At 43.8% G+C, this 27,918-nt stretch overlaps 1 protein-coding gene across 1 annotated transcript in view; it reads left to right on the top strand.

Annotated features, from left to right (window-relative positions):
• Positions 1–27,916, top strand: part of LOC117466015 (E3 ubiquitin-protein ligase MARCHF6-like) — a gene marked incomplete at its 3' end in the record, with an annotated part of 42,854 nt that extends 14,938 nt beyond the window's left edge. The window contains exons 15-24 of the mRNA XM_034109144.1: positions 1–113; positions 1,138–1,358; positions 17,691–17,828; positions 18,273–18,498; positions 19,513–19,582; positions 21,177–21,358; positions 22,775–22,909; positions 23,471–23,560; positions 24,462–24,594; positions 27,903–27,916. The exon at positions 1–113 is cut by the window's left edge and continues 22 nt beyond it. Of these exons, the coding sequence (XP_033965035.1) occupies positions 1–113; positions 1,138–1,358; positions 17,691–17,828; positions 18,273–18,498; positions 19,513–19,582; positions 21,177–21,358; positions 22,775–22,909; positions 23,471–23,560; positions 24,462–24,594; positions 27,903–27,916 (1,322 nt within the window). The remainder of the gene's footprint in view (positions 114–1,137; positions 1,359–17,690; positions 17,829–18,272; positions 18,499–19,512; positions 19,583–21,176; positions 21,359–22,774; positions 22,910–23,470; positions 23,561–24,461; positions 24,595–27,902) is intronic.
• Between the last annotated feature and the right edge of the window lie 2 nt (positions 27,917–27,918).

Below are 27,918 nucleotides of genomic sequence, written 5' to 3' on the forward strand. Positions count from 1 at the left end.
AAGACAGGGAGCTGAGCTTTAAATCTGCGCCGGGCACCACCATGTTCCTGCACTGGCTCGTGGGAATGGTCTACGTCTTCTACTTCGCTTCTTTCATCCTCCTCCTGAGAGAGGTACGATCCTGGGTTTGCTTTCGTATGTAGCTGCTTGCTGTCGTATGTAGCTGCTTGCTGTATGTACCCTTTCATGCGAAGCGATTGACAATAATTGTATTCCACCATGAAGATAAAGCTCATAAACACTGCAAGTGCATTAGCTTTTCATCGGCCAAACCGTTGTATTGCTAAAAGTAAAAAAACTTGATGACTGTAGAATTGTGAATCTCACACACACACACGCGCACACACACACGCACACACACACACACACACACACACACACACACACACACACACACACACACACACACACACACACACACACACACACCACACACACACACACACACACACACACACACATGCAGACACACACATATGCAGACACACACACACACACACATATGCAGACACACACACACATACGCACACACACACACACACACACATGCAGACACACACATATGCAGACACACACACACACACACACACACACACACACATATGCAGACACACACACACACATACGCAGACACACACACACACACACATACGCAGACACACACACACACACACACACACACACACACACATACGCAGACACACACACACACACATACGCAGACACACACACACACACACATATATGCAGACAGACACACACACACACATACGCACACACACACATATGCAGACACACACACGCACACACATACGCAGACACACACACACATACACACACACACACACACACACACACACACATATAGACAGACACACGCAGACACACACACACACGCACACACACACAGACACACACACACACACACACACACGTTGAAATGTAATTGTATCACTGTATATATATATATCATCAATAATATGTAAACATTTGAAATGTATGTTAATGTTGTTAATTATTTTGTATTGTGATGCTTTGGCAATATTGTTTGATTTAACTTTCATGCCAATAAAGCCCCTTTGAATTGAATTGAATTGAATATATATATATAACATTAATTGCTGCTGTGTCCATCAGGTGCTGAGGCCGGGAGTGCTGTGGTTTCTGAGAAATCTGAACGACCCAGACTTCAACCCGGTGCAGGAGATGATCCACCTGCCGATCTACAGACACCTGCGGCGCTTCATCCTGTCCGTGGTGGTGTTCGGCTCCATCGTGCTGCTCATGCTGTGGCTGCCCATCAGGCTCATCAAACTGCTGATGCCCACCTTCCTGCCCTACAACGTCATGCTCTACAGGTGACCACCGCCTAACAAAGTTAAAGGTCACTTGGCAGCAGTGAACTGCGGGAGAACTGTGAGATCATAAAGTGGTCCAGCTGGCTGATTGGTGGTGAAAGTAGAGACACTAGAGAGGACTCTTTAAAGTAAGTAGAGACACTAGAGAGGACTCTTTAAAGCGGAGACACTAGAGAGGACTCTTTAAAGTAGAGAAACTAGAGAGGACTCTTTAAAGCGGAGACACTAGAGAGGACTCTTTAAAGTAGAGACACTAGAGAGGACTCCTTAAAGTAGAGGCACTAGAGAGGACTTTTTAAAGTAGAGGCACTAGAGAGGACTTTTTAAGTAGATACACTAGAGAGGACTTTTTAAAGTAGAGACACTAGAGAGGACTCCTTAAAGTAGAGACACTAGAGAGGACTCTAAAGGTTTCCCTATAATTACATGTCACATGTGAGACGCTTTTATCCAGAGTGACTTACATACTCAGTACTGTGGACAATCCCCACAGGAGCAATTTGGGGTGAAGTCTCTCAGGGACATGCTGACGGCAGTGGGGTTTGAACCTGTGACCCCCTGATCCGAACACCAACACACAACCCACTACGCCACACGCCCCCCCCCACTACGCCACACGCCCCCCCCCACTACGCCACACGCCCCCCCCATAATACTGAATCGGTGAATTCTTACGGGGTTTTGTGTCAGAGAGATCCGGATGTCTCCATGGATACGGTGCAGCGTTGAGTCCGTTAGTGTCATGGCCGCCGTCACCGCCACAGCTAAACCTGGAGACCCTGTCCCTCAATCCAATCCAATCCAACTTTATTTATATAGCACTTTAAAAACCTTCAGACCAAAGTGCTGTACAGAGAGATAAGCTCACACAACATAATATAAATACAAGATACAAACACAAAACAAACCAGAATAAACGTAATAATTAAAAAATAAATAACAGCCATACAATAAAAACAATAGAGCACTGAAAGCAAATAAAAGCAACAATCTACTTGTTTCTGAATGCTAAGGAGAAGAGGTGGGTTTTAAGACGGGATTTAAAAGCAGTCAGTGTGGGAGCCTGTCTGATGAGCAAGGGCAGGTCGTTCCACAGTTTAGGGGCGGCAGCAGAGAAAGCACGGTCCCCTCTGAGCTTAGACTTTGTTTTTGGCACCCTCAGGAGCAACTGATCAGCTGACCTGAGAGTGCGAGTTGGCGTGTAGCTGTGTAACAGCTCAGAGAGGTACGGCGGGGCCAGGCCATTCAGGGCTTTAAAAGTAAATAAAAGAATTTTAAAATGAATCCTCGAATGAACGGGCAGCCGGTGGAGTGAAGATAAAATGGGGGAAATGTGCTCGTGTTTGCGTGTGCCAGTTAGGAGCCGTGCTGCTGCATTTTGCACCATCTACAGGCGAGCAAGGGAGGATGCTCTTATCCCCATATATAGTGCATTACAATAATCCAAGCGGGAGGTGACGAAGGCATGGATTACAGTTTCAAAGAGGTCACTATTTAAAAAAGGCTTTATTTTGGCTAGCTGCCTGAGGTGGAAGAAGCTCTTTTTAACAACTGCCTTGATCTGGCTGTCAAGCTTGAGTTCAGGGTCCATCTTTATCCCAAGATTTGTGATGGTAGGCCTGGTGGAGTGGCCCAAGGATCCTAGGAGTGGTCCGAGGGGCACCAAAAACCATCACTTCGGTTTTGTCATCATTTAATTTTAAAAAGTTGCATGACATCCAGGACTTAATGTCTTCATGGCAGTTTAACAGAATATGAGTCATTCTTTTTAAGTGGCACATATATTTGGCAATCGTCTGCATAGCAATGGAAAGCGATACCGTGCTTCCTAAGAATGGACCCAAGAGGGAGCAAATACAGGGAGAACAACAGGGGGCCTAACACTGAGCCCTGTGGAACCCCACAAAGGAGACAGGAACCGCTGTCCCTCAGGCAGTGACAGCGGTTATCCAGCTCCATATTAGACGATGACTCCACCCCCTCTGCACTCAGAATTGAAGCTTCTTGCTTCGGGCCGGAGGTCAGTCGTCCCAAAGAGCAGAACGAAGCGGTATAAAAACAGTTTTATCCCAGCAGCTATTGCACACATTAACACATCATAGGAGCGTCACACAGATGCCTATTTATTTAATTATGAATTTTGAATGTCCATGTTTGTACTAGTGCTATATTTTGACGGAGCAGGGTGTACTTTGATTAGTTATTTTATTAGCGATGTGTCTGTTGTCTGTGTTTTTAGAGTGTGTCAGGATGGATCCCTTGTCTTTTTATCTGCAAACTAAATCAACCTACGGTACACATAAAGAACCTGAACTGCTGCTTTGAAATGGTGTGAAAAGCCACTTCCACCTCAGGGCCTTAAAAAAACATCTAACTGCAGCTCATTTTGAACAAAACAGGAAGTAATGGCCCTATTGGCAACATGAATGACGGTTAAAACCAAGAGTTGCAGGGACTTGTGTTGAAAGAAACAACTGAAACTGAATTCAATTGAACTGTTCAGTGTTTCCAAATATACTTCATATACGGGCATGTTAGAGCCATTGTAGGTTAAACAAAGACAGCCAGGAAGGCGGGTTATATTGCAAAGAATAAAGACTAACAACTATCAGAAAAAACCTGATGTTCTCTGAGATCAAAGCCACACATCCACGACCAGACCACACCTTCTCATTCAAGTAGATTTATACTGAAGACATCAAAACTATAAAAGAACACATATGGAATTATCTAGTAAACAAAAAAGTGTTCTTTCATAGTTGTGATGTCTTCAGTTTCATGTCCAAACCTTTGACTGGTACTGTACATCCCCCGGCTCCTACACGCTGTAGAATGTTATCTTCTGACCCTGTGCCCCTCCTCTCCCCTCAGCGACGCCCCGGTCAGCGAGCTGTCGTTGGAGCTGTTGTTACTTCAGGTGGTTCTCCCCGCTCTCTTGGAGGCAGGGTCACACTCGGCAGTGGCTCAAAGGCCTCGTCAGAGCCTGGACCGTCAGCGCCGGATATCTACTGTAAGTCAACAACACGTTTTCTAACCGAGCCCCTGACATTTCTCACATTGACCTTCCGTAACCAATCAGGATTCAAGGCTTTTAGCTACAGTGTAGATATGACGATGAAAATCTGAGGTCACAGGCTCCTCCAACAGTGCAACACGATAACACAGATACAATAGTTAAAATAGTGCAAGGAGAGTCTAAATACAAGTAATTGGAATATGATATATTAGATAAATCATTTGTAAGTTGCAAACAGATGAATGTTATGGATGTTCTTTCAAAAGTTCAGAATCAGAATGCCTTTATTAGTCCCACAGAGGGGACATTAGTCACAGCAGAAAAGAGCCAAAGACAGCTCAATGAAAGAAGCATGCATAAAAAAAATGAAAGATACACAAATATTTTAATAAAGAACGACCCAATTAAAACAATTAAATCACATGTTTCCCTCCTCAGAGACCTCCACTCCTACCTCCTCGGGGAACAGGAGGACAATGAGGGCAACCAGCCTGTGAACAACAACAACAACAACCCCCCTCCTGCTCACCACCACCACAACAACAACAACAACCCCGCCCCAGCTGTTGGCGAGGGCCTGCACGCAGCCCATCAGGCCATCCTGCAGCAGGGGGGGCCCGTTGGGTTCCAGCCGTATCACAGACCCCTCCGCTTCCCATTCAGAGTGAGTGGTTTAACATTTATCAACGTGGACTCTACAGATCTACTATCCGGTTCTTATACGCATAGATTCCAGTTAACATGCTCTGATAATTCTCAAAACTAATTTCATGTGAGTGTAACTCTAGAACAGGGGTGTCAAACTCAAGGCCCGGGGGCCAAATCCGGCCCGCGACTTCATTTTATGTGGCCCCACAAGAGCTTGCAAAAAATATGATTTTATTATACGGTTACAAGCTACTTTACAGAGGCACATTGCCCATAAACTACATGTCCCACAATGCATCTCAAATTTGACTTTCTCTCAGAATTTGACTTTTCTTTTTTTAAATGTCCCTTTTATTTTTTGATTTTGACTTTTTTTCCAGAATGTTCTTTTCTTTTTAAATCATTTTGTGACATTCTCACTGAAGAGACTTGCAATTATTTGCCCTAGACTTCTGCTTTCAGATGTAGTTAATTATGAAGGTATTACCCTATCCGATAATAATCCAATGCAGAGCAATAATGTAATATAAATACATTATTTTAAATATTTATATATGTATTTTTATATAGTCTTAAAGTTACAACCGGCCCTTTGAGTGCAACCATAATGTGAATGTGGCCCGCAATGAAATTGAGTTTGACACCCCTGCTTTAGAAGGAAGTTTAAGGATTTTCCCGCCTAGTATTTATGGTTTTCTCCCCAAACATCGCAGTATGCTAAGGCTGTAGGTACCACTTAGTGTACATCTAAGGCTGTAGGTACCACTTAGTGTACATCTAAGGCTGTAGGTACCACTTAGTGTACATCTAAGGCTGTAGGTACCACTTAGTGTACATCTAAGGCTGTAGGTACCACTTAGTGTACATCTAAGGCTGTACCACTCCCAGTTATTACTCCTTCATGGTAAAGCGCTTGATCTTATAGTTTATCATCTAGCACAGACACATTCAACACAAATAATCATAACCAGTCAAACCTGGTTCCTTCTTAACATTTATTTTGTCCTCAAACTGTCCCCTTGTCTCCAGATCGTGCTGCTGATAGCTTTCATGTGCCTCACTCTGCTGGTGGCCAGTCTGGTGTGTCTCACTCTGCCAGGTAAGATGTGGTTCAAACACAACCAGCAATCACTTCTCCTTTGCAGACCCACACCCTAATGGCAGGGGGAATCTATAATTACGCATGTCTCAGGTCAGTTCTTTTTTAAGTTGTAGTTACTTTTTGTCCTAAAGAGTAGAACACATCTCCCCAGTGCTCAGATCTCTGCACTGCTATCCAGAATCCATTTCAAATGTGCATTGCTAACGTATAAAGCATCAAATGGTTTGGGACCCCAATAGATGTCCGACATGCCGCTCTGTTACGACCCAGAAGCTCTGAGATCACCGGAGGCTCAGAACCAAACACGCCGAAGCTGCTTGTAGTTTTTTAGCTCTCCAAAAATGGAACGAACTTCCAGAAACCCTGAGGTCTTCACCGACGCTGAGTTCTTGTGTTGTGTTCAAAAGCTGTGGGTCAATTTTCACGCATGATTTATCTCAGTCCAAAACATCATCCAATATTGTTTTAACTACATCTGGTGTGACCTGGCTCAAAAGGCCACAACAAAGAGGACACACACCATGTCAACGGTTAGCACAAGATGTTTATTAAAGCAAGTGATTCGAACTAGCCAAATGAATCGAGTGCAAAGTAAGTAAAGCATGAGGTGTGGACGTCAGTGGTGTAAGTGCAGGGTGAGGGTTGCATGGGCATGGATGTGTGAGGGAGTTGAGGTGCACAAAGTGAAACAACTGAAATAACTATTAACATCCTCAACCGAACCGGGTGCCTGTAGGGGAAAGCAGAGAGGCTTTAAATAGCTGCAGGGCACCAGACCCAGGTGCCCTGAGTCACTGCAATCAAGGCAGCACAGCCACACCCTCTCCAGATGAACCCTTAGGGGCATCGTAACTAACTTATTATGCTTTCATAACCGTACAATCCTGTTGCAATTTAATGTTATGGCCCCCAAACACATTACACCACATATTGCACGCGTACATGTGTGAGTTCAGGTTCAAGTGTTAGGGTACACAGGAGTTCCCGTGGGGGGAGGGGGGCAGAGGGAGGGGAGACCAGGTGCATGTTGCAAAATATTATTGTTACAGTGGATGAAGGGGGGGGGGGGGGGGGGTGTCTAAAGTCAAAGATGAATCTTGATTGGGCCAAATTTGACCTCGAGTCGCCCAAAACAATTCTGCTGGGTCTCCCCAGACCCCAACACCAAGTTACACACTTTGTTTAGAGACCTTCAGACTTGGCTAAAGTTGTGTAGTGTTTATATAGCTGTTGTGGAGGATATCACGAAGCCTTGCTCAGATACAAAAAACTAGAGCGTAGTTATGATATCATTGTAACTTGAGACGGATCACGGGAGACCCGAACACGACACGAGGGTTAAGTCGCGGATAAAAACACTACTTTTTTCATCTGCTTCCCAGAAGAAGTCTTTAAACTTGTTTAGCAGCTTCCGTATTTATAATGTGTCTTTTATGCATGTTTTTAATGAATGTGTAATTCCATTGTGTTTATTTACTGTGTTCCTTTCTGTTGTCTTCTTGTGAACTGTTAGTGATGATGTAAAGCACTTTGAATTGCCTCTGCCTCTGAAAGTATGCGATATAAATAAACGTACCTTACCTTGTGTGTTTCAGTGTTCACCGGGCGCTGGCTCATGTCCTTCTGGACGGGAAGCTCTAAAATCCACGAGCTGTACACGGCGGCGTGCGGGCTGTACGTCTGCTGGCTGTCGATCCGCGGCGTCTCCGTGCTGCTGGCCTGGATGCCGCAGGGTCGCACCGTCATCGCACGCAAGGTTCAGGAGTGGACGCTCATGGTGAGTGCATGTTCAGCCTCCATCGCTGGAACACACCAAACCTGGCTGTGGGGGGGTTTGAGATCCTCCCTCCATCTGCTTGTCTGGAGTCGGGCCTAATTGCAACTTTTGTGTTGTTACAATATCATAAGCCGTTATCTAAAATTGCCAGCATCTGCTTTTTTACTATTTTCCACCAGATATGGTAAATGGTAAATGGACTGCACTTATATAGCGCTTTATCCAGTCTTTAAGACCCCTCAAAGTGCTTTACATACTACATGCCGTTCACCCATTCACACAGAGCAGTGTACCTAACTCTAGGAACTAACATTCACACACCGTTGGCCATCGGGAGCAACTCAGGTTAAGTATCTCGCCCAAGGATACATCGACACGTTGGCTGCACGGGCTGGGATCGAACCCACAACCTTCTGGTTGAAAGACGACCGCACTCCCTCGCAGCCACAGTCGCCCACAGTCTGTCCTACGATACATTCTATTTTCCTGGCTTCCTGTACGTAGAAATCTATTCAAAATCAATGTTCCTAATCAACGTCTCCCTGACTGTGAGAAAATACCCCAAGCATTTCATATACAGAAAAAATATTCTAAAAGATTTAACCCAGGAAAAATATGAAAATGATCAATCAATCAATCAATCAATCAATCAATCAATCAATCAATCAATCAATCAATCAATCAATCAATGTTTATTTATAGCCCAATATCACAAATATTACATTTGTCTCAGTGGACTTCACAGTGTGTTCAGAATATCAGTATGACAATACGACACCCTCTGTCCTCAGACCCTCTGTCCTCAGACCCTCTGTCCTTAGACCCTCTGTCCTTAGACCCTCTGTCCTCAGACCCTCTGTCCTTAGACCCTCTGTCCTTAGACCTCTGTCCTCAGACCCTCTGTCCTCAGACCCTCTGTCCTCAGACCCTCTGTCCTTAGACCCTCTGTCCTTAGACCCTCTGTCCTCAGACCCTCTGTCCTCAGACCCTCTGTCCTTAGACCCTCTGTCCTCAGACCCTCTGTCCTCAGACCCTCTGTCCTTAGACCCTCTGTCCTTAGACCCTCTGTCCTTAGGACCCTCTGTCCTCAGACCCTCTGTCCTCAGACCCTCTGTCCTCAGATCCTCTGTCCTTAGACCCTCTGTCCTCAGACCCTCTGTCCTTAGACCCTCTGTCCTTAGACCCTCTGTCCTCAGACCCTCTGTCCTTAGACCCTCTGTCCTTACACCCTCTGTCCTTAGACCCTCTGTCCTTAGACCCTCACATCGTACAAGGGAACATTATCATTAGTTAATTGTATTTTAAAAGGGCATTTTCTCTGAGGACGTCAGAGGGGCTTTGTTCTCCCCTTACTGAGGAAGCTTTGCCGTTTTCTGATTAATCATGTTCATTGTACGTCGCGCGCTGTTTGGGCAGATTCTGAAGGACCCTGGTGGTCGCGCTGCTGGTGGCCGGAGTCATCCCGCTGCTCCTGGGTCTGCTGTTCGAGCTCGTCATCGTCGCTCCTCTCAGAGTCCCGCTCGACCAAACGCCGCTCTTCTACCCGTGGCAGGTAAGACCCCTTTGTTGTGTTGTTCCTTCGTCCTGTTTCTGTTGAGATGAGTACACAACATGGACAACCATCGTTATACAGAACACGTATGTAGGCTAAACATAAAACAAAACCAACGCAACCCCTCCCTCCCAGACACAGACAGACACAGACAGACACACACACACACACCACACACACACACACACACACACACACACACACACACACACATCACACCACACACACACACACAGACGCACGCACGCACACAGACACACGCACGCACACGCACAGACACACACACACACACACACACACACACACACACACAGAGACACACACATACAGACACACACACATACGCACACACACACACACACACACACACACACACCACACACACACACACACACACACAACACACACAGGGAAACGCATAGGTCGCAATGTGAAAGGCTGTGGATTAGGGGAAGGGAGAAATCATTCCAAAAGATCTTTTGAAGGAATGAGCGCCCATTATTTACAACATTGTCATTTCCTGTTTCCACGTCCAGCCGTTGATCTGTGTGTTTTCCCGCAGGACTGGGCTCTGGGAGTGCTCCATGCTAAAATCATCGCTGCTATCACTCTCATGGGCCCTCAGTGGTGGCTGAAGACTGTTATTGAGCAGGTGGGTTTCAGACAGAGATGCACCAATCGGTGTTCTGTAGCTCCTCCTTCCTGCTCCAAGAGGAGGTATCAGTACAGTGTATGTAGGAGCCAAAATGCTATTTAGCTATTTGTATTTTTTGAGCACTTCTGGATTTGTCACATGGGTGTGGTTTGTGTATATAGGTCACCTGTTTCTGTTGACTGTTTTTGTCCCTCCGGGGTGTCAAACTCAAGGCCCGTGGGCCAAATCCGGCCCGCGACCTCATTTTTTGTGGCCCGCAAAGAATATAATATTCAATACAGTTGGTGTAATTCTTGAATATTTGCTTTCAATTATTTGCCCTAGACTTGCTTTCAGACGTAGTTATTTATGAAGTTATTACCTGAACGGATAATAATCCAATGCAGAGGCAATAATGTAAATAATACATTATTTAATATCTATTCTATATTTATACACTACCAGTCAAAAGTTAGGACACACCTTCTCATTCGAAGTTTTTATTTATTTTATTAATAACTATAAAAGAGCACAAATGGAATTATCTAGTAAAAAAAATGTGTAAAATAATCCAGAATATTTTAATATAGAGTTAAAAAATTAAATAAACAAAAACCTTTGAATGAGAAGGTGTGTTCAAACTTTTGACTGGTAGTGTATATGTATATTTATATAGTTTAAAGTTACAACCGGCCTATGTAATGAAATTGAGTTTGACCCCCCTGCGTTTAAATTATAGTGTTTTGATTTTGTTTATTAAATATCTTCAAACTATCTTATCGTATGGACTTTCTCATCGAAAACGTGTCGCAGCTTATATCCGAGCTTAAAGCCGAGTTTATAGCCGAGCTTAGCCTCTCAAAGTAACTGAAGCGCCACATTGTAATGAAGTGTCCCGTCTCTTCAGGTTTATGCCAATGGGATTCGTAACATCGACCTGCAGTTCATCATCCGTATGTCTGTCTGTCTGTCTGTCTGTCTGTCTCTGTCTCTGTCTGCCTGTCTGTGTCTGTCTCTGTCTATGTGTCTGTCTCTCTGTCTGCCTGTCTCTCTGTTTCTCTGTCTCTCTTTCTGTCGGTCTGTCTGTCTCTCTCTCTGTCTGTCTGTCTGTCTGTCTGTCTGTCTGTCTGTCTGTCTCTCTGTCTCTCTGTCTGTCTGTCTGCCTGTCTCTCTGTCTGTCTGTCTGTCTCTCTGTCTCTCTGTCTCTCTGTCTCTCTGTCTGTCTGTCTGTCTGTCTCTCTGTCTGTCTGTCTGTCTGTCTGCCTGTCTCTGTCTGTCTGTCTGTCTCTCTGTCTGTCTGTCTGTCTGTCTCTCTCTCTCTCTGTCTCTGTCTGTCTCTCTGTCTGTCTCTCTGTCTGTCTCTCTGTCTGCCTGTCTGTCTCTCTCTCTGTCTGCCTGTCTGTCTGTCACACACACTATGAATCATATTCCCTCATTAGCATTTTTGTTTTTTGATATATAGAAATCAATAGTGGCAGTTTTCTGACTCAGACTTTTTTGTCCTGTAAGGAAATCAAAGCCATGTTTTGAAGCAGCTGAGTGAATGTTTCTCCATATGGTGATAAGTGACTCGCATCTCTCCATTACAGGTCTCTCTGCTGGTTGTTGTGGAGATCGGTGTTTTTCCACTCATCTGTGGTGGTGGCTGGACATCTGCTCTTTAGTAAGACTCGCCCTCTCCTTTGTGTTCTTATTTTTGAAAGCTCCGACTCCTTAAACCCATTTGTCTCCTTTTCAGAAATGCTGTTTTTATTGATTTATCACATGACACAAACGCAACCGAACATTCCCCAATATTAGACATATGGCAGATTACAAAATAATGAACAAATAAATACAATAACAAGTGAGCAGTTAGTAGAAATCAGTTTAAAGTACAGACCAAGAATATAATTACATTTGGAAATTAACAAATTCAACAAAAATACAATAAAAGAACATCCACAAACAGAGCAGAGTACAGCTTACTCCAAATAGATTAACTTTATTCAACATTTCCTCACGGCAGTTCAGTCTTTTCACTTCCACAGCTTCTGCAATGTCCCCATTTTGAAATGCTGTTTTTAGTTGAAACAGATATGCCGCATTCGGTCCCCACCTCCTCTTTTTGCGGCCCTCAGATTCATTTATAAACAACGTAATTAATTAAAAAGATTATTATTTTTTTATTGTTTTACTTGTAGTACTGATACCGTCCACTAGACTCCTAGTTAGTCGCGAGCTGCGTACATGATTTTGTCTGGCAGCCAAATACCACGAAATAATCTGTGACGTGTTTGTGTGTATTGTGTTCGTCTCCCGGGGCAACCCTCACAAGAAACACCGGCTGTTGTTATGCCTGCTGTGACGTCAAGTTACCGCTTGTAATTATGCCGTTACAAACTTAAAGGTTGTTTTTATCATCTGAATTTGGCGAAAGAAGTTTAATATTCTAAAAACCAAGACTTTTTATTTAATTTATTTGAAATCAGATGAAAACAAACTGTCACGGACCCTGCCGTGTTATCTATGATTACTATACGCCTTTCATTCATAATGTCAGCGGAGGGAGGGGGAGCGGCGCTGAGGAACAGCAGAGTGCGGGCTGACAGGTGTCTGTGTGGACACTCCCCTTATTGTGTCTTAAGTTCAAGTTAGACGACTAATGTCTGGGGTAGTGTTCATGACTTCATGTGTATGTCCTCTTAATGGTTAATCTCAATACACACACATTTTCCGTACTTTCCAATAGTTTAAAATTGTTTGATTCCACTGTTTAATAACCTGTTCAATACAAACATGCCACTTGTAAACATTAAATAACATTTCTGTGAACTGATATTTGCTTAGTGAGCTTATTAGAGGATGTTCCCTGAGAGATTGTAACATGTCAATGAAGATGTCAGACTTAATCTGTTAATAATTACATACAATACATGGAATGTGTGTGTGTGTGTGTGTGTGTGTGTGTGTGTGTGTGTGTGTGTGTGTTCCAAGTGAATCCGCGGCCCCCTGGTGGCCAGTAAATACATTCTGTGGCCCCCACCACCATCCAAGTTGCCCATCCCTGATCTAGAGTCTAGACTCTATAGGCCATCTTAAATATGCATCAAATGTAAATAGACTCAACAGCTGGTACATAAGTGAACACTACGTATCTTTGCCTTCCCCCCGCACGTACTCTCAGACACTAATCGAGCTTTATCTCATTTAAATCTGCTTCCCATATGGTATGTGCAAATGTTATTCATCACAGCACATTTCCCACCGTGCATTCATTTAGCACAGACAATAAATTAGCATGAGAACCAACGCTGAATCTGAATTGGTTTAAGTGTATTCTTTGTTTACCGTTTAACTTACTGCAGGAGATGTTTGATGCGTCGCTGAAAGACAGGGAGCTGAGCTTTAAATCTGCGCCGGGCACCACCATGTTCCTGCACTGGCTCGTGGGAATGGTCTACGTCTTCTACTTCGCTTCTTTCATCCTCCTCCTGAGAGAGGTACGATCCTGGGTTTGCTTTCGTATGTAGCTGCTTGCTGTCGTATGTAGCTGCTTGCTGTATGTACCCTTTCATGCGAAGCGATTGACAATAATTGTATTCCACCATGAAGATAAAGCTCATAAACACTGCAAGTGCATTAGCTTTTCATCGGCCAAACCGTTGTATTGCTAAAAGTAAAAAAACTTGATGACTGTAGAATTGTGAATCTCACACACACCACACGCGCACACAACACACGCACACACAACACACACACACACACACACACACACACACACACACACACACACACACACACACACACACACACACACACACACACACACACACACACACACACACACACACACATGCAGACACACACATATGCAGACACACACACACACACACACATATGCAGACACACACACACATACGCACACACACACACACACACATGCAGACACACACATATGCAGACACACACACACACACACACACACACACACACATATGCAGACACACACACACACATACGCAGACACACACACACACACACATACGCAGACACACACACACACACACACACACACACACACACATACGCAGACACACACACACACACATACGCAGACACACACACACACACATATATGCAGACAGACACACACACACACATACGCACACACACACATATGCAGACACACACACGCACACACATACGCAGACACACACACACACACACACACACACACACACACACACACACACATATAGACAGACACACGCAGACACACACACACACGCACACACACACAGACACACACACACACACACACACACGTTGAAATGTAATTGTATCACTGTATATATATATATCATCAATAATATGTAAACATTTGAAATGTATGTTAATGTTGTTAATTATTTTGTATTGTGATGCTTTGGCAATATTGTTTGATTTAACTTTCATGCCAATAAAGCCCCTTTGAATTGAATTGAATTGAATATATATATAACATTAATTGCTGCTGTGTCCATCAGGTGCTGAGGCCGGGAGTGCTGTGGTTTCTGAGAAATCTGAACGACCCAGACTTCAACCCGGTGCAGGAGATGATCCACCTGCCGATCTACAGACACCTGCGGCGCTTCATCCTGTCCGTGGTGGTGTTCGGCTCCATCGTGCTGCTCATGCTGTGGCTGCCCATCAGGCTCATCAAACTGCTGATGCCCACCTTCCTGCCCTACAACGTCATGCTCTACAGGTGACCACCGCCTAACAAAGTTAAAGGTCACTTGGCAGCAGTGAACTGCGGGAGAACTGTGAGATCATAAAGTGGTCCAGCTGGCTGATTGGTGGTGAAAGTAGAGACACTAGAGAGGACTCTTTAAAGTAAGTAGAGACACTAGAGAGGACTCTTTAAAGCGGAGACACTAGAGAGGACTCTTTAAAGTAGAGAAACTAGAGAGGACTCTTTAAAGCGGAGACACTAGAGAGGACTCTTTAAAGTAGAGACACTAGAGAGGACTCCTTAAAGTAGAGGCACTAGAGAGGACTTTTTAAAGTAGAGGCACTAGAGAGGACTTTTTAAAGTAGATACACTAGAGAGGACTTTTTAAAGTAGAGACACTAGAGAGGACTCCTTAAAGTAGAGACACTAGAGAGGACTCTAAAGGTTTCCCTATAATTACATGTCACATGTGAGACGCTTTTATCCAGAGTGACTTACATACTCAGTACTGTGGACAATCCCCACAGGAGCAATTTGGGGTGAAGTCTCTCAGGGACATGCTGACGGCAGTGGGGTTTGAACCTGTGACCCCCTGATCCGAACACCAACACACAACCCACTACGCCACACCCCCCCCCCCACTACGCCACACGCCCCCCCCCACTACGCCACACGCCCCCCCCATAATACTGAATCGGTGAATTCTTACGGGGTTTTGTGTCAGAGAGATCCGGATGTCTCCATGGATACGGTGCAGCGTTGAGTCCGTTAGTGTCATGGCCGCCGTCACCGCCACAGCTAAACCTGGAGACCCTGTCCCTCAATCCAATCCAATCCAACTTTATTTATATAGCACTTTAAAAACCTTCAGACCAAAGTGCTGTACAGAGAGATAAGCTCACACAACATAATATAAATACAAGATACAAACACAAAACAAACCAGAATAAACGTAATAATTAAAAAATAAATAACAGCCATACAATAAAAACAATAGAGCACTGAAAGCAAATAAAAGCAACAATCTACTTGTTTCTGAATGCTAAGGAGAAGAGGTGGGTTTTAAGACGGGATTTAAAAGCAGTCAGTGTGGGAGCCTGTCTGATGAGCAAGGGCAGGTCGTTCCACAGTTTAGGGGCGGCAGCAGAGAAAGCACGGTCCCCTCTGAGCTTAGACTTTGTTTTTGGCACCCTCAGGAGCAACTGATCAGCTGACCTGAGAGTGCGAGTTGGCGTGTAGCTGTGTAACAGCTCAGAGAGGTACGGCGGGGCCAGGCCATTCAGGGCTTTAAAAGTAAATAAAAGAATTTTAAAATGAATCCTCGAATGAACGGGCAGCCGGTGGAGTGAAGATAAAATGGGGGAAATGTGCTCGTGTTTGCGTGTGCCAGTTAGGAGCCGTGCTGCTGCATTTTGCACCATCTACAGGCGAGCAAGGGAGGATGCTCTTATCCCCATATATAGTGCATTACAATAATCCAAGCGGGAGGTGACGAAGGCATGGATTACAGTTTCAAAGAGGTCACTATTTAAAAAAGGCTTTATTTTGGCTAGCTGCCTGAGGTGGAAGAAGCTCTTTTTAACAACTGCCTTGATCTGGCTGTCAAGCTTGAGTTCAGGGTCCATCTTTATCCCAAGATTTGTGATGGTAGGGCCTGGTGGAGTGGCCCAAGGATCCTAGGAGTGGTCCGAGGGGCACCAAAAACCATCACTTCGGTTTTGTCATCATTTAATTTTAAAAAGTTGCATGACATCCAGGACTTAATGTCTTCATGGCAGTTTAACAGAATATGAGTCATTCTTTTTAAGTGGCACATATATTTGGCAATCGTCTGCATAGCAATGGAAAGCGATACCGTGCTTCCTAAGAATGGACCCAAGAGGGAGCAAATACAGGGAGAACAACAGGGGCCTAACACTGAGCCCTGTGGAACCCCACAAAGGAGACAGGAACCGCTGTCCCTCAGGCAGTGACAGCGGTTATCCAGCTCCATATTAGACGATGACTCCACCCCCTCTGCACTCAGAATTGAAGCTTCTTGCTTCGGGCCGGAGGTCAGTCGTCCCGAGGAGGAGAACGAAGCGCTATAGAAACCGTTTTATCCCAGCAGCTGTTGCACACATTAACTCATCATAGGACACGTCACACAGGTGCCTATTTATTTAATTATGAATTTTGAATGTCCATGTTTGTACTAGTGCTATATTTTGACGGAGCAGGGTGTACTTTGATTAGTTATTTTATTAGCGATGTGTCTGTTGTCTGTGTTTTTAGAGTGTGTCAGGATGGATCCCTTGTCTTTTTATCTGCAAACTAAATCAACCTACGGTACACATAAAGAACCTGAACTGCTGCTTTGAAATGGTGTGAAAAAGCCACTTCCACCTCAGGGCCTTAAAAAAACATCTAACTGCAGCTCATTTTGAACAAAACAGGAAGTAATGGCCCTATTGGCAACATGAATGACGGTTAAAACCAAGAGTTGCAGGGACTTGTGTTGAAAGAAAACAACTGAAACTGAATTCAATTGAACTGTTCAGTGTTTCCAAATATACTTCATATACGGGCATGTTAGAGCCATTGTAGGTTAAACAAAGACAGCCAGGAAGGCGGGTTATATTGCAAAGAATAAAGACTAACAACTATCAGAAAAAACCTGATGTTCTCTGAGATCAAAGCCACACATCCACGACCAGACACACCTTCTCATTCAAGTAGATTTATACTGAAGACATCAAAACTATAAAAGAACACATATGGAATTATCTAGTAAACAAAAAAGTGTTCTTTCATAGTTGTGATGTCTTCAGTTTCATGTCCAAACCTTTGACTGGTACTGTACATCCCCCGGCTCCTACACGCTGTAGAATGTTATCTTCTGACCCTGTGCCCCTCCTCTCCCCTCAGCGACGCCCCGGTCAGCGAGCTGTCGTTGGAGCTGTTGTTACTTCAGGTGGTTCTCCCCGCTCTCTTGGAGCAGGGTCACACTCGGCAGTGGCTCAAAGGCCTCGTCAGAGCCTGGACCGTCAGCGCCGGATATCTACTGTAAGTCAACAACACGTTTTCTAACCGAGCCCCTGACATTTCTCACATTGACCTTCCGTAACCAATCAGGATTCAAGGCTTTTAGCTACAGTGTAGATATGACGATGAAAATCTGAGGTCACAGGCTCCTCCAACAGTGCAACACGATAACACAGATACAATAGTTAAAATAGTGCAAGGAGAGTCTAAATACAAGTAATTGGAATATGATATATTAGATAAATCATTTGTAAGTTGCAAACAGATGAATGTTATGGATGTTCTTTCAAAAGTTCAGAATCAGAATGCCTTTATTAGTCCCACAGAGGGGACATTAGTCACAGCAGAAAAGAGCCAAAGACAGCTCAATGAAAGAAGCATGCATAAAAAAAATGAAAGATACACAAATATTTTAATAAAGAACGACCCAATTAAAACAATTAAATCACATGTTTCCCTCCTCAGAGACCTCCACTCCTACCTCCTCGGGGAACAGGAGGACAATGAGGGCAACCAGCCTGTGAACAACAACAACAACAACCCCCCTCCTGCTCACCACCACCACAACAACAACAACAACCCCGCCCCAGCTGTTGGCGAGGGCCTGCACGCAGCCCATCAGGCCATCCTGCAGCAGGGGGGGCCCGTTGGGTTCCAGCCGTATCACAGACCCCTCCGCTTCCCATTCAGAGTGAGTGGTTTAACATTTATCAACGTGGACTCTACAGATCTACTATCCGGTTCTTATACGCATAGATTCCAGTTAACATGCTCTGATAATTCTCAAAACTAATTTCATGTGAGTGTAACTCTAGAACAGGGGTGTCAAACTCAAGGCCCGGGGGCCAAATCTGGCCCGCGACTTCATTTTATGTGGCCCCACAAGAGCTTGCAAAAAATATGATTTTATTATACGGTTACATGCTACTTTACAGAGGCACATTGCCCATAAACTACATGTCCCACAATGCATCTGAAATTTGACTTTTCTCTCAGAATTTGACTTTTCTTTTTTTAAATGTCCCTTTTATTTTTTGATTTTGACTTTTTTTCCAGAATGTTCTTTTCTTTTTAAATCATTTTGTGACATTCTCACTGAAGAGACTTGCAATTATTTGCCCTAGACTTCTGCTTTCAGATGTAGTTAATTATGAAGGTATTACCCTATCCGATAATAATCCAATGCAGAGCAATAATGTAATATAAATACATTATTTTAAATATTTATATATGTATTTTTATATAGTCTTAAAGTTACAACCGGCCCTTTGAGTGCAACCATAATGTGAATGTGGCCCGCAATGAAATTGAGTTTGACACCCCTGCTTTAGAAGGAAGTTTAAGGATTTTCCCGCCTAGTATTTATGGTTTTCTCCCCAAACATCGCAGTATGCTAAGGCTGTAGGTACCACTTAGTGTACATCTAAGGCTGTAGGTACCACTTAGTGTACATCTAAGGCTGTAGGTACCACTTAGTGTACATCTAAGGCTGTAGGTACCACTTAGTGTACATCTAAGGCTGTAGGTACCACTTAGTGTACATCTAAGGCTGTACCACTCCCAGTTATTACTCCTTCATGGTAAAGCGCTTGATCTTATAGTTTATCATCTAGCACAGACACATTCAACACAAATAATCATAACCAGTCAAACCTGGTTCCTTCTTAACATTTATTTTGTCCTCAAACTGTCCCCTTGTCTCCAGATCGTGCTGCTGATAGCTTTCATGTGCCTCACTCTGCTGGTGGCCAGTCTGGTGTGTCTCACTCTGCCAGGTAAGATGTGGTTCAAACACAACCAGCAATCACTTCTCCTTTGCAGACCCACACCCTAATGGCAGGGGGAATCTATAATTACGCATGTCTCAGGTCAGTTCTTTTTTAAGTTGTAGTTACTTTTTGTCTAAAGAGTAGAACACATCTCCCCAGTGCTCAGATCTCTGCACTGCTACCAGAATCCATTTCAAATGTGCATTGCTAACGTATAAAGCATCAAATGGTTTGGGACCCCAATAGATGTCCGACATGCCGCTCTGTTACGACCCAGAGCTCTGAGATCACCGGAGGCTCAGAACCAAACACGCCGAAGCTGCTTGTAGTTTTTTAGCTCTCCAAAAATGGAACGAACTTCCAGAAACCCTGAGGTCTTCACCGACGCTGAGTTCTTGTGTTGTGTTCAAAAGCTGTGGGTCAATTTTCACGCATGATTTATCTCAGTCCAAAACATCATCCAATATTGTTTTAACTACATCTGGTGTGACCTGGCTCAAAAGGCCACAACAAAGAGGACACACACCATGTCAACGGTTAGCACAAGATGTTTATTAAAGCAAGTGATTCGAACTAGCCAAATGAATCGAGTGCAAAGTAAGTAAAGCATGAGGTGTGGACGTCAGTGGTGTAAGTGCAGGGTGAGGGTTGCATGGGCATGGATGTGTGAGGGAGTTGAGGTGCACAAAGTGAAACAACTGAAATAACTATTAACATCCTCAACCGAACCGGGTGCCTGTAGGGGAAAGCAGAGAGGCTTTAAATAGCTGCAGGGCACCAGACCCAGGTGCCCTGAGTCACTGCAATCAAGGCAGCACAGCCACACCCTCTCCAGATGAACCCTTAGGGGCATCGTAACTAACTTATTATGCTTTCATAACCGTACAATCCTGTTGCAATTTAATGTTATGGCCCCAAACACATTACACCACATATTGCACGCGTACATGTGTGAGTTCAGGTTCAAGTGTTAGTGTACACAGGAGTTCCCGTGGGGGGAGGGGGGCAGAGGGAGGGGAGACCAGGTGCATGTTGCAAAATATTATTGTTACAGTGGATGAAGGGGGGGGGGGGGGGGTGTCTAAAGTCAAAGATGAATCTTGATTGGGCCAAATTTGACCTCGAGTCGCCCAAAACAATTCTGCTGGGTCTCCCCAGACCCCAACACCAAGTTACACACTTTGTTTAGAGACCTTCAGACTTGGCTAAAGTTGTGTAGTGTTTATATAGCTGTTGTGGAGGATATCACGAAGCCTTGCTCAGATACAAAAAACTAGAGCGTAGTTATGATATCATTGTAACTTGAGACGGATCACGGGAGACCCGAACACGACACGAGGGTTAAGTCGCGGATAAAAACACTACTTTTTTCATCTGCTTCCCAGAAGAAGTCTTTAAACTTGTTTTAGCAGCTTCCGTATTTATAATGTTGTCTTTTATGCATGTTTTTAATGAATGTGTAATTCCATTGTGTTTATTTACTGTGTTCCTTTCTGTTGTCTTCTTGTGAACTGTTAGTGATGATGTAAAGCACTTTGAATTGCCTCTGCCTCTGAAAGTATGCGATATAAATAAACGTACCTTACCTTGTGTGTTTCAGTGTTCACCGGGCGCTGGCTCATGTCCTTCTGGACGGGAAGCTCTAAAATCCACGAGCTGTACACGGCGGCGTGCGGGCTGTACGTCTGCTGGCTGTCGATCCGCGGCGTCTCCGTGCTGCTGGCCTGGATGCCGCAGGGTCGCACCGTCATCGCACGCAAGGTTCAGGAGTGGACGCTCATGGTGAGTGCATGTTCAGCCTCCATCGCTGGAACACACCAAACCTGGCTGTGGGGGGGTTTGAGATCCTCCCTCCATCTGCTTGTCTGGAGTCGGGCCTAATTGCAACTTTTGTGTTGTTACAATATCATAAGCCGTTATCTAAAATTGCCAGCATCTGCTTTTTTACTATTTTCCACCAGATATGGTAAATGGTAAATGGACTGCACTTATATAGCGCTTTATCCAGTCTTTAAGACCCCTCAAAGTGCTTTACATACTACATGCCGTTCACCCATTCACACAGAGCAGTGTACCTAACTCTAGGAACTAACATTCACACACCGTTGGCCATCGGGAGCAACTCAGGGTTAAGTATCTCGCCCAAGGATACATCGACACGTTGGCTGCACGGGCTGGGATCGAACCCACAACCTTCTGGTTGAAAGACGACCGCACTCCCTCGCAGCCACAGTCGCCCACAGTCTGTCCTACGATACATTCTATTTTCCTGGCTTCCTGTACGTAGAAATCTATTCAAAATCAATGTTCCTAATCAACGTCTCCCTGACTGTGAGAAAATACCCCAAGCATTTCATATACAGAAAAAATATTCTAAAAGATTTAACCCAGGAAAAATATGAAAATGATCAATCAATCAATCAATCAATCAATCAATCAATCAATCAATCAATCAATCAATCAATCAATCAATGTTTATTTATAGCCCAATATCACAAATATTACATTTGTCTCAGTGGACTTCACAGTGTGTTCAGAATATCAGTATGACAATACGACACCCTCTGTCCTCAGACCCTCTGTCCTCAGACCCTCTGTCCTTAGACCCTCTGTCCTTAGACCCTCTGTCCTCAGACCCTCTGTCCTTAGACCCTCTGTCCTTAGACCCTCTGTCCTCAGACCCTCTGTCCTCAGACCCTCTGTCCTCAGACCCTCTGTCCTTAGACCCTCTGTCCTTAGACCCTCTGTCCTCAGACCCTCTGTCCTCAGACCCTCTGTCCTTAGACCCTCTGTCCTCAGACCCTCTGTCCTCAGACCCTCTGTCCTTAGACCCTCTGTCCTTAGACCCTCTGTCCTTAGACCCTCTGTCCTCAGACCCTCTGTCCTCAGACCCTCTGTCCTTAGATCCTCTGTCCTTAGACCCTCTGTCCTCAGACCCTCTGTCCTTAGACCCTCTGTCCTTAGACCCTCTGTCCTCAGACCCTCTGTCCTCAGACCCTCTGTCCTTACACCCTCTGTCCTTAGACCCTCTGTCCTTAGACCCTCACATCGTACAAGGGAACATTATCATTAGTTAATTGTATTTTAAAAGGGCATTTTCTCTGAGGACGTCAGAGGGGCTTTGTTCTCCCCTTACTGAGGAAGCTTTGCCGTTTTCTGATTAATCATGTTCATGTACGTCGCGCGCTGTTTGGGCAGATTCTGAAGACCCTGGTGGTCGCGCTGCTGGTGGCCGGAGTCATCCCGCTGCTCCTGGGTCTGCTGTTCGAGCTCGTCATCGTCGCTCCTCTCAGAGTCCCGCTCGACCAAACGCCGCTCTTCTACCCGTGGCAGGTAAGACCCCTTTGTTGTTGTTGTTCCTTCGTCCTGTTTCTGTTGAGATGAGTACACAACATGGACAACCATCGTTATACAGAACACGTATGTAGGCTAAACATAAAACAAAACCAACGCAACCCTCCCTCCCAGACACAGACAGACACAGACAGACACACACACACACACACACACACACACACACACACACACACACACACACACACACACACACACACACACACACACAGACGCACGCACGCACACAGACACACGCACGCACACGCACAGACACACACACACACACACACACACACACACACACACAGAGACACACACATACAGACACACACACAGACGCACACACACACACACACACACACACACACACACACACACACACACACACACACACACACACACACAGGGAAACGCATAGGTCGCAATGTGAAAGGCTGTGGATTAGGGGAAGGGAGAAATCATTCCAAAAGATCTTTTGAAGGAATGAGCGCCCATTATTTACAACATTGTCATTTCCTGTTTCCACGTCCAGCCGTTGATCTGTGTGTTTTCCCGCAGGACTGGGCTCTGGGAGTGCTCCATGCTAAAATCATCGCTGCTATCACTCTCATGGGCCCTCAGTGGTGGCTGAAGACTGTTATTGAGCAGGTGGGTTTCAGACAGAGATGCACCAATCGGTGTTCTGTAGCTCCTCCTTCCTGCTCCAAGAGGAGGTATCAGTTACAGTGTATGTAGGAGCCAAAATGCTATTTAGCTATTTGTATTTTTTGAGCACTTCTGGTATTTGTCACATGGGTGTGGTTTGTGTATATAGGTCACCTGTTTCTGTTGACTGTTTTTGTCCCTCCGGGGTGTCAAACTCAAGGCCCGTGGGCCAAATCCGGCCCGCGACCTCATTTTTTGTGGCCCGCAAAGAATATAATATTCAATACAGTTGGTGTAATTCTTGAATATTTGCTTTCAATTATTTGCCCTAGACTTCTGCTTTCAGACGTAGTTATTTATGAAGTTATTACCTGAACGGATAATAATCCAATGCAGAGGCAATAATGTAATATAATACATTATTTAATATCTATTCTATATTTATACACTACCAGTCAAAAGTTAGGACACACCTTCTCATTCGAAGTGTTTTATTTATTTTATTAATAACTATAAAAGAGCACAAATGGAATTATCTAGTAAACAAAAATGTGTAAAATAATCCAGAATATTTTAATATAGAGTTTAAAAAAATTAAATAAACAAAAACCTTTGAATGAGAAGGTGTGTTCAAACTTTTGACTGGTAGTGTATATGTATATTTATATAGTTTTAAAGTTACAACCGGCCTACTGTAATGAAATTGAGTTTGACCCCCCTGCGTTTAAATTATAGTGTTTTGATTTTGTTTATTAAATATCTTCAAACTATCTTATCGTATGGACTTTCTCATCGAAAACGTGTCGCAGCTTATATCCGAGCTTAAAGCCGAGTTTATAGCCGAGCTTAGCCTCTCAAAGTAACTGAAGCCGCCACATTGTAATGAAGTGTCCCGTCTCTTCAGGTTTATGCCAATGGGATTCGTAACATCGACCTGCAGTTCATCATCCGTAAACTGGCGGCTCCGGTCATCTCCGTGCTGCTGCTGTCGCTGTGCGTGCCGTATGTGATCGCTGCGGGGGTGGTTCCTGCTGTGGGTGAGTGCACAAAGGAACCAATTAGAACGTGTATTTATTTGAGATGTTATTAGCAGAGATGGCAAAAGTACACACATCCTTTACTCAAGTAGAAGTACAGATACTCGTGTTTTTAAAAATACTCTGGTGAAAGTAGAAGTACTGACTAAACTTCTTTACTCAAGTGAAAGTAAAGAGGCTTTGAAGTGTACTTCAGTAAAAAGTACCCATAACTAGCAGCTGCTTTAAAGAGTACCTGACCTCCCTTTATATTAATAGAACAATAATGTCGTCAACAACGGCAACATGACAACGTTTCCATTGGTCCCTCTTCTTGAGAGAAGACCAGGAAGTGATGGATACACGGATCGTGTTCAAATCAATAGGCACGCAGTGACTCTAACGAATAATGATCACGCACCCACACACATTCAGACTAAAGGAACCAGCTGTTTGGGAAATGAGAGAAGTAGAAAGTACAGGTATTTGAGTTCAACATGTAAGAAGTAGAAAGTACAGGTATTTGAGTTCAACATGTGAGAAGTAGAAAGTACAGGTATTTGAGTTCAACATGTAAGAAGTAGAAAGTACAGGTATTTGAGTTCAACATGTAAGAAGTAGAAAGTACAGGTATTTGAGTTCAACATGTGAGAAGTAGAAAGTACAGGTATTTGGGTTCAACCTGTAAGAAGTAGAAAGTACAGGTATTTGAGTTCAACATGTGAGAAGTAGAAAGTACAGGTATTTGGGTTCAACCTGTAAGAAGTAGAAAGTACAGGTATTTGAGTTCAACATGTAAGAAGTAGAAAGTACAGGTATTTGAGTTCAACATGTAAGAAGTAGAAAGTACAGGTATTTGAGTTCAACATGTGAGAAGTAGAAAGTACAGGTATTTGGGTTCAACCTGTAAGAAGTAGAAAGTACAGGTATTTGAGTTCAACATGTAAGAAGTAGAAAGTACAGGTATTTGAGTTCAACATGTGAGAAGTAGAAAGTACAGGTATTTGAGTTCAACATGAGAGAAGTAGAAAGTACAGGTATTTGGGTTCAACCTGTAAGAAGTAGAAAGTACAGGTATTTGAGTTCAACATGTGAGAAGTAGAAAGTACAGGTATTTGGGTTCAACCTGTAAGAAGTAGAAAGTACAGGTATTTGAATTCAACATGTGAGAAGTAGAAAGTACAGGTATTTGAGTTCAACATGAGAGAAGTAGAAAGTACAGGTATTTGAGTTCAACATGTAAGAAGTAGAAAGTACAGGTATTTGAGTTCAAAATGTAAGAAGTAGAAAGTACAGGTATTTGTGTTCAACATGTGAGAAGCAGAAAGTACAGGTATTTGGGTTCAACATGTAAGAAGTAGAAAGTAAAAAGTCGTCGTAGTGGAGTAAAGTACTGATACCATAAAAATGTACTTAAGTACAGTAATGAAGTATTTGTACTCCACTACTTCCCACCTCTGGTTATTAGTTTGTTTATTCCACCTTCTGGGTTTAAGGCGTTTGTCATGGATCCGATTGTAACCCTCAACATTAAAGAATCAAACAAAGAGTAATCAATAAAACGCAGACACGGAGTTGGTTGAAATCACATATATATACAGTAGTACACATTACCTTGCAACAAAGGCGTCGATAGAGTAATGCCCTCGATACTAAGAGAATCTGCTGCTCAAACCTGCATGCGTAGTTGACCTCTGACCTGACACAATATTGCATTGCGTTTTCTGTCCCCATGGTCTTTAAGTAATCCCAGGTTCCATGACACGCTTCTCTGCTAACACTTTATGTAGAGAACTCTTGGCTTACAGAAATAGGTACGCCTTCTTTTGGAAACTACGAGTAACCTGCTACTTATGGCTTTTACACCTTTTTCTCCAGAACTTTAGTGCCAAATAAATACCCTCCTCCGTGCCGATGCTTTCAATCATTTGCACAAGAATAAAACACCAGCTTTGATCTCTGAAATCCAGCTCAAGCTCTGACAGTGTCCACTCGATGACTCCTGCCTGAATGTGCCTTGAATTAGTCACATCCACATCACACAGGTTTCTCCAGGAGGCTCCTACTTGTTCTCCCGTGCTTCTGCAGACCACGTGTAAGACGTATCGGTCTGTGTTTTCTAAATTGGAGTGTTCTATTTTGTTGTGTTTTAAAATGTGTTTACATCATGTCTGTGGCTATGAGTTTGGTTTTATTGTCTCGTGCGTTTCTTTTTGTCCTATTGGTTTTGTCTAAATCTATTTATTGATGTACAGCACTTTGGTCAACACTTTTTAAATGTTGGATTGGATACTATCGTGTTCCTTATCCAGATGACTGTTGCAGTGTCTACAGTAGGGATGGGCAGCTTGGATGGTGGTGGGGGCCACATCATTTATGTACTGGCCACCAGGGGGCCGCAGATTCACTTGGAACACACACACACACACACACACACACACACACACACACACACACACACACACACACACACACACACACATTCCATGTATTGTATGTAATTATTAACAAATTAAGTCTTCATTGATATGTTACAATCTCTCAGGGAACATCCTCTAATAAGCTCACTAAGCAAATATCAGTCCACAGAAATGTTATTTAATGTTTACAAGTGGCATGTTTGTATTGAACAGGTTATTAAACAGTGGAATAAAACTATTTTAAACTATTGGAAAGTACGGAAAATGTGTGTGTATTGAGATTAACCATTAAGAGGACATACACATGAAGTCATGAACACTACCCCAGACATTAGTCGTCTAACTTGAACCTAAGACACAATAAGGGGAGTGTCCACACAGACACCTGTCAGCCCGCACTCTGCTGTTCCTCAGCGCCGCTCCCCCTCCCTCCGCTGACATTATGAATGAAAGGCGTATAGTAATCATAGATAACACGGCAGGGTCCGTGACAGTTGGTTTTCATCTGATTTCAAATAAACAAAGTCTTGGTTTTTAGAATATTAAACTTCTTTCGTCAAATTCAGATGATAAAAACAACCTTTAAGTTTGTAACGGCATAACAACAGCCGGTGTTTCTTGTGAGGGTTTCCCGGGAGACGAACACAATCCACACAAACTGATTATTTCGCGGTATTTAGCTGCTGAACGAAATCATCTACGCAGCTCGCGACGTAACTCGGAGTCTAGTGGACGGTATCAGTACTACAAGTAAAACAATCATCTTTTTTATTTATTAATTAATTACGTTCTTTATAAATTAATCTGAGGAGGTGGGGGCCGCCATTTGCCCGTCCCTGGTCTCCAGTGTTAGCTAATGGGCTGTTCACTGATACTATATGAACTAAGCATTGCTCGTGTGTTTTGCAGGAGCGACCCCAGAGAT

The sequence above is a fragment of the Pseudochaenichthys georgianus genome, chromosome 20, assembly GCF_902827115.2.
Source record: "Pseudochaenichthys georgianus chromosome 20, fPseGeo1.2, whole genome shotgun sequence".
NCBI lineage: Eukaryota > Metazoa > Chordata > Actinopteri > Perciformes > Channichthyidae > Pseudochaenichthys > Pseudochaenichthys georgianus.